The sequence below is a fragment of the Oncorhynchus mykiss genome, chromosome 31 (assembly GCF_013265735.2).
Source record: "Oncorhynchus mykiss isolate Arlee chromosome 31, USDA_OmykA_1.1, whole genome shotgun sequence".
Lineage (NCBI taxonomy): Eukaryota > Metazoa > Chordata > Actinopteri > Salmoniformes > Salmonidae > Oncorhynchus > Oncorhynchus mykiss.
The window spans coordinates 16863276-16871299 of record NC_050571.1 but is presented as its reverse complement, the minus strand read 5'-3'; the positions used below and the strand labels follow the sequence as shown (position 1 = coordinate 16871299).

The 8024-nt window shown below is 43.1% G+C and overlaps 1 protein-coding gene across 1 annotated transcript in view; it reads left to right on the top strand.

Moving 5' to 3' along the window:
* The window catches only part of LOC110504389 (pro-neuregulin-2, membrane-bound isoform-like), a 54050-nt gene that overhangs the window by 39506 nt on the left and 6520 nt on the right, over window positions 1-8024 (top strand). The window contains exons 6-11 of the mRNA XM_036970116.1: window positions 3399-3422; window positions 6001-6103; window positions 6448-6583; window positions 6963-7093; window positions 7227-7445; window positions 7600-7783. Of these exons, the coding sequence (XP_036826011.1) occupies window positions 3399-3422; window positions 6001-6103; window positions 6448-6583; window positions 6963-7093; window positions 7227-7445; window positions 7600-7783 (797 nt within the window). The remainder of the gene's footprint in view (window positions 1-3398; window positions 3423-6000; window positions 6104-6447; window positions 6584-6962; window positions 7094-7226; window positions 7446-7599; window positions 7784-8024) is intronic.

Here is an 8024-nt window from a genome sequence, read left to right as displayed (position 1 = left end):
GCACTATATGTCCTACCTGGCGTTGGTCTTTACACAGAGTGAGTTAACCAGTAGACCCCTTAATAATGGATAATAGTGGTGCATGCAGAGACACACACCAGAGAGTCAACACATGGTCCCTATGCATGCCCTCCTGATCATGTGCTACACAGTATGCTGCAGTAGAGATTGGATAATGATACAGTGAATGTAATTTACAGGGTGTACCTGATGTGCAGCTTGGATGGCTTGATGCAATGCTTGATGCGAAGACCTGTAGTTATCTGTGATGTTCTGACTCGAAGTAGTACTGCTGCAGATGGGCAACTGATAACCCATTGTCATAATATTTCCTGAGAGCTCATCCTAAATCAGTTCTGATATTCAAATCATTCAAATGTCTGGTTTGTTTGCCCTATCAACGTCCTGTTTACCTGTGTGACCAGTTCTTTGGAAGTATAGTACAGTGAGTATAGTAGCTGGGAGTAAAGCACTTTGAACTAGTTTGTCATCATTCTTCCCTAATGGGAGTACAATATGAATATATATATAATACCTACTATTTGCAGTACATATATATTATATTTAGTTAATCCTGCAATGATCAGTATTTTCTATGCAACATGGACTCAGGGGTAGATGTAACGTAAATCCGGGACACTTCATTTAGTCTGATATGTTACGTTTCGTACAATATGTATACCTTTGTGGATGTCCATAATCAATTTCGTATGATATGTTACGAATTACAATTTATACAATATGTGGACGAATTTGCAAAACATGAGATAGGTTACGAATTCCAATTTGTTGTGGCTAACGTTAGCTAGTTGGCTAATGATAAGGTTAGCTAGTTGGCTAATGTTAGCTAGTCTAGTGGTTAGGGTTATGGTTAAGGTTAGGAGTTAGGTTAAAGGGTTGAGGTTAGGGAAGGGTTAACTAACATGCTAAAAAGTATTAAGTACAGTCGTGGCCAAAAGTTTTGAGAATGACACAAATATTAATTTTCACAAAGTTTGCTGCTTCAGTCTCTTTAGATATTTTTGTCAGATGTTACTATAGAATACTGAAGTATAATTACAAGCTTTTATTGACAATTACATTAAGTTGATGCAAAGAGTCAATATTTGCAGTGTTGAGCCTTCTTTTTCAAGACCTCTGCAATCTGCCCTGGCATGCTGTCAATTAACTTCTGGGCCACATCCTGACTGATGGCAGCCCAGTCTTGCATAATCAATGCTTGGAGTTTGTCAGAATTTGTGGGTTTTTGTTTGTCCACCCGCCTCTTGAGGATTGACCACAAGTTCTCAATGGGATTCAGGGCTGGGGAGTTTCCTGGCCATGGACCCAAAATATCGATGTTTTGTTCCCCGAGCCACTTAGTTATCACTTTTGCCTTATGGCAAGGTGCTCCATCATGCTGGAAAAGGCATTGTTCGTCACCAAACTGTTCCTGAATGGTTGGTAGAAGTTGCTCTCGGAGGATGTGTTGGTACCATTCTTTATTCATGGCTGTGTTCTTAGGCAAAATTGTGAGTGAGCCCAGTCCCTTGGCTGAGAAGCAACCCCACACATGAATGGTCTCAGGATGCTTTACTGTTGGTATGGCACAGGACTGATGGTAGCGCTCACCTTGTCTTCTCAAGGAGAAGCTTTTTTCCAGATGCCCCAAACAATCGGAAAGGGGATTCATCAGAGAAAATGACTTTACCCCAGTCCTCAGCAGTCCAATCTCTGTACCTTTTGCAGAATATCAGTCTGTCCCTGATGTTTTTCCTGGAGAGAAGTGGCTTCTTTGCTGACCTTCTTGACACCAGCCCATCTTCCAAAAGTCTTTACCTCACTGTGCGTGCAGATGCACTCACACCTGCCTGCTGCCATTCCTGAGCAAGCTCTGTACTGGTGGTGCCCCGATCCTGCAGCTGAATCAACTTTGCTGGACTTTCTTGGACGCCCTGAAGCCTTCTTCACAACAATTGAACCGGTCTCCTTGAAGTTCTTGATGATAAATGGTTGATGTAGGTGCAATCTTACTGGCAGCAATATCCTTGCCTGTGAAGCCCTTTTTGTGCAAATCAATGATGACGGCACGTGTTTCTTTGCAGGTAACCATGGATGACAGAGGAAGAACAATGATTCCAAGCACCACCCTCCTTTTGAAGCTTCCAGTCTGTTATTCGAACTCAATCAGCATGACAGAGTGATCTCCAGCCTTGTCCACGTCAACACTCACACCTGTGTTAACGAGAGAATCACTGACATGATGTCAGCTGGTCCTTTTGTGGCAGGGCTGAAATGCAGTGGAAATGTTTTTTTGGGAGTCAGTTCATTTGCATGACAAAAAAGGACTTTGCAATGAATTGCAATTCATCTGATCACTCTACATAACATTCTGGAGTATAAGCAAATTGCCATCATACAAACTGAGGCAGCAGACTTGGTGAAAATGTATATTCGTGTCATTTTCAAAACTTTTGGCCACGACCGTAGTTGCAAAGTTGCTAATTAGCTAAAATGCTAAAGTTGTCCGTGATGAGATTTGAACACACAACCTTTGAGTTGCTAGACATTCATGTTATACGCTTATCCATACACCCTGACCAACTACCCTGCTTATAGTTTTTGAGTTAAGTTATCTTCTGTTCTATGTCATCATAACGAACGTATCATATCATACTAATTTTAGTTTCACTGATTTACATTTACTATGTTACGTCTAGTCTATGAGACCAGGTTGTTCTATCAGGGGTGGCATCATTGCTAGTAAATTAAAGGCACACCTTTTTCTACTGGTGCTCACGCTGTAAAATAGAAAACACTGTCATATTTTATCATAATCATTTCAGGGAAAAAAAAGACCAGAGAGAAAGCTATAGGGTGACAAAAAATAAAAAATTGAGTAAACACTAGAAACAATGAGAGACACAATTAGAACATGTCATTAATCTGTCGACCTACAAAGCTGCTCCCATTTCTGTGCCAACCAGCCTCATCTCCAAAACGTTGTGAAGTAACAAATTGCTTTTTTATCTTGTTTTATTTGTTCATTTTTTTGTCCCAATTTTTTTTGGGTTTACCCCAGAAATGAGGTCTAGTAAATATGGCAGTAAGTGAAGTGGCTGTCTTTGTCTCTGCTTGTCTCCTGCCTGCTTCCCTCTCTCTTTTATTAGTTATGCTTCTTTCTTTCTTTCCTTTTCTTTTGTTTCTGGGGTCACAGAGCTGCGGCTGTCTGCGTTGTCTGTCTGTTACTGGACCTGGCACCTGCCAGTAACGATTATTACTGTACGTCACGGAAAAATTCCATACTAACCTCATGGTTTAGTATCTACTATCTATATATCTATGTTCCAATGTAGACAATCACTCTCTGAAACTTGTTCTCTTTCCTTTTCATTGTGTCCAACTTTCTGCAATGGCAGAGCATCTTGGAATTGAATTTATGGGTATGGAACAATTATTCATTTGAATGTATATTGTTCATTTTAAGAGTTGCCAAGATCCTCTCACAGTCACACATTACTACTACCATCTCTCTAGAACCAGTAGCTCTTCTCTGATCTGTCGATCTGTCACTTGCCCACTAACCTACCAGGTCCAAAGACACTTGTCCCTCTGCATGCATGCTAGCCCTCTCTCTCAATTATAGAAAACCTTGAAACTAAGCCTTGTTGTACACGCCATTATGTTACTGTATAGAGAGGGAGACAGCAAAGCCACAGACATGTTGATGATGGAGAGGAAGACACTGTGGAAGCAGAAGGTATGAGGCTATATTATGTTACTGTATAGAGAGGGAGACAGCAAAGCCACAGACATGTTGATGATGGAGAGGAAGACACTGTGGAAGCAGAAGGTATGAGGCTACATTATGTTACTGTATAGAGAGGGAGACAGCAAAGCCACAGACATGTTGATGATGGAGAGGAAGACACTGTGGAAGCAGAAGGTATGAGGCTACATTATGTTACTGTGTAGAGAGGGAGACAGCAAAGCCACAGACATGTTGATGATGGAGAGGAAGACACTGTGGAAGCAGAAGGTATGAGGCTACATTATGTTACTGTATAGAGAGGGAGACAGCAAAGCCACAGACATGTTGATGATGGAGAGGAAGACACTGTGGAAGCAGAAGGTATGAGGCTACATTATGTTACTGTATAGAGAGGGAGACAGCAAAGCCACAGACATGTTGATGATGGAGAGGAAGACACTGTGGAAGCAGAAGGTATGAGGCTACATTATGTTACTGTATAGAGAGGGAGACAGCAAAGCCACAGACATGTTGATGATGGAGAGGAAGACACTGTGGAAGCAGAAGGTATGAGGCTACATTATGTTACTGTATAGAGAGGGAGACAGCAAAGCCACAGACATGTTGATGATGGAGAGGAAGACACTGTGGAAGCAGAAGGTATGAGGCTACATTATGTTACTGTGTAGAGAGGGAGACAGCAAAGCCACAGACATGTTGATGATGGAGAGGAAGACACTGTGGAAGCAGAAGGTATGAGGCTACATTATGAGTGAAGCTTTTCAGTCACAGAGAGACAAACTGCCGAGAAATGTGCTGATGGTTATATATCAGTAACACCACACCTGAAACAATAGACAGCATCCCATAAGACTATATTCCATAGAGACAGCCACTAGTAGGTGGTAGGTCCAGCATTCCCCAGTTGATTGACATTGAATCAGAGGCTCCTGCAAGTGATAGTGACCTAGCTCCTTCCGTAGCAGCCAACCACCAATCTCATTCCCTATCAGTCCCCTCTTCTGTGACACACATACAATGCCAGGCTAAGGCTCTCTAGACAGCACCCCAGTCCCCCTACCTTTAGCACTAAAAGCCCCACCACCACCCCATTTTAGACACCCCCTCGCCACACCTTCCCAGCCCCTCTTCCTCCACCGTCTGGCCATCTCCTCTTTCCATCTTCCTTTTTCTTTCTTTCTTTCGTTCCCCCTCTCCCATGTTCTGTTTTTTTTTCTCTGTCATTGTGACATATCTGCTGACAATGTTCCGCCACAATGAGACTTATGCTCATTGGTCAGTTAAACACCATCAGAACACCTGACAGGGAGGTATTCATAAAGCTTCACCATGACAACAGAGATTCTAGACACTTTTGATCTGACACAAACGATCAGAAAACCACATTAAACCTTGCAAAATAATGATAACTCTCATGCAAAAGCTGCATTATATTTCCCTTGTTAACATATGAAGACTGTGAGTAATCTGTGAGTTCTATATCCGTGTGTTCTCTGGTCAATTTAAACGTGTTTATGTAGTTGCCGGTGAGTTTTATAAATATCCCCAAACCATTGTGGTGTTTTTGCTCTAAAATGCTTTTTTTCTTATGATTATCATCTGATTCCATCATACAGGCATGTGTCCTTAGACCTCTTTGACATACATTCCATAGACATTATGATACATTAGTACACGTAGGGAAAGCAGAGGGGGAATCCAGACCAACCACACATTGCAACATGGAGGTCTATGTATAATGAGGCCTAGTTTCTAGGAGATTGTTTGAACTTGACATAAAGTAAGCCCACAGAAGCTAGTATTACCAGTAAAAAAAGTCTACTAGAGGTTAACTGTTGGACGTTGTAAATTGAACTGTTACAGGCGTGAACATGTATGAAACAGGAAACAGCCTATGTTGTGGCTGAGCCACTGTTAACCTACAGGGTTAATACCATCACGGTTTTGGTTTGTCTAAGGTTAGCACTATTAAGGTGAAGCAGGAACCAGAATGATTATTTTTAGGGAGGTTAGATGTCATAGGTCAGTGATGTCAGAGTATGGAGGGAAAGGGAGGAGCTGAGTTAGCTTTTGTTTGAATATTCCTGTAGAGTAGCGCTCATATGTATGTGTATTTGTATGTGTGTGTGTGTGTGTGTGTGTGTGTGTGTGTGTGTGTGTGTGTGTGTGTGTGTGTGTGTGTGTGTGTGTGTGTGTGTGTGTGTGTGTGTGTGTGTGTGTGTGTGTGTGTGTGTGTGGTTTGTTCACAGAGGCAGAGGAGCTGTACCAGCGGCGCGTGTTGACCATCACAGGCATCTGTGTGGCACTGTTGGTAGTGGGCATGGTCTGTGTGGCGGCATACTGCAAAACCAAGTACGTACTAGTACTGTTCAGAGCCCACCCTGATTTTAATGGCATCATTATAACATAATTTAAACCTGTTCTTCACGGAGCCCAGGAGGCATTCACTGACTGGGTCTGCACAATGACCACAGCTATAATGTCGGAAATTAAGCTTTTAAACTTCTCAGATGAGCTTTACTAACTAATTATATATAAAAAAAAACGATTAATGTTTGAAGCTGGGTATTTTGATGACAGACAGAACATAATTTATAAAATGACTGTAACCCAACATATTTTTCCTTATCTACTATCTTTCTCAATGTATTCTAGAACAATAACTCATTACACTTTCTCTTGCATATGTCCTACAGGAAGCAGAGGAAGAAGATGCATGGCCACCTGAACCAGAACATTAACCAGAACCAGTGTGTGGAGCAGCCCAACCGCATGCTGGCTAACGGTCCCAACCACCCTGGACCAGGCCCTGAAGAGATCCCCATGGTCGACGTGAGTCACTACAGCCCCGTACACACTCAGGTTGTACAACTGATGTACAACACATTCGACACAACAGTTGTGGTAGAACTGATATTTCTGTTATACTACAGAGAGTTTGTCTGCACACGCTTTTCTACACAACCATTGTTTCTCGAAAATCGCTGTGTAAACATTTTTGTGCAGACAAACCTTCCGTTGGATCACAATTGTTTTGTCAAATACATTGTACACCAGTTGTACAAACTGAGTGTGTACAGGGCCTACCACCTACCTCAGGCTCAGAAACAGATGTGTTTTGTTTGCAACGGGTGTTATAACACGTCCTTATTCCCATATTGCCCATGCCCATGCAGCTCCCACAATGCATATCTCTCTCTTCCTTTCACAGTACATCTCAAAGAACGCTCCTACCACAGAGTGTAGTATTATACAGCATGGACCAGAAGAATCCGTAAACTTCTCAGGAAGCCGAATGTCCACCAGATCCCACCACTCATCTACAGTCTCCCACAACTCCAGGTGCTGTAGTAACACACATAAACATAGACACACATTCACACATGTAGAGAAACACACACGCACGCACGCACGCATTTCTGCTGATCAGAAATTTCCCAAAGCCCTCTCCTTACTTACTGCCCTCTCCCTATAGACATGAGGAGCGGACGTGGAGTATAGAGAGGACAGACAGTATGAACTCAGACTTCCAGTCAGGGGCGCTCTCCTCGTCAGTGGGCACCAGTAAATGCAGCAGTCCAACCTGCATGGAGGCACGGGCACAGAGGGCCGCCTACTGGGGCTGTTCTCAGGGAGCCAGCCTGCAGTATGGAGACTCCTACGACTCTCTGAGAGATTCACCTCACAGCGACAGGTGTGACAACTAGATTGAATCTTCGCCAAAGATTTGTAGATGTAAAAACCACAATATTAGTTGTTGTCTATGGTCTCAGTTTTGGGCCTCTGAACCAGATTTAATAAAATTTTTTGTTTGTTTGTGTCTCTGTTTCACCCCTTCCTCCTCACAGGTATGTGTCAGCGTTGACCACGCCAGCCCGTCTGTCACCCGTTGAGTTCCACTACCCCCCGCTGTCCCCCCAGGTGCCCACCTTCCACATCACCTCTCCCAACACGTGCCACGCCCTCGCCCTGCCGCCTGCCACCGCAGCCTACCACCGGGAGGATGACCAGCCCCTGCTGAGATTCCCCCAGGTGATCATGACCCTGCCGCTACACCCACTCATGACTACGTGACTGCACAAATGGCAGAAAACAGACCATATTACAACTGGGATTCATGAGTCATATTTTCCACTTCCTTTATCGGGTTGTGGTAAACTAGAAGAGGTAGTGTACAATGTTGTTAGTTGTAGATTCAAGTGGGTAGTGTACAATGTTGTTAGTTGTAGATTAAAGTGGGTAGTGTACAATGTTGTTAGTTGTAGATTAAAGT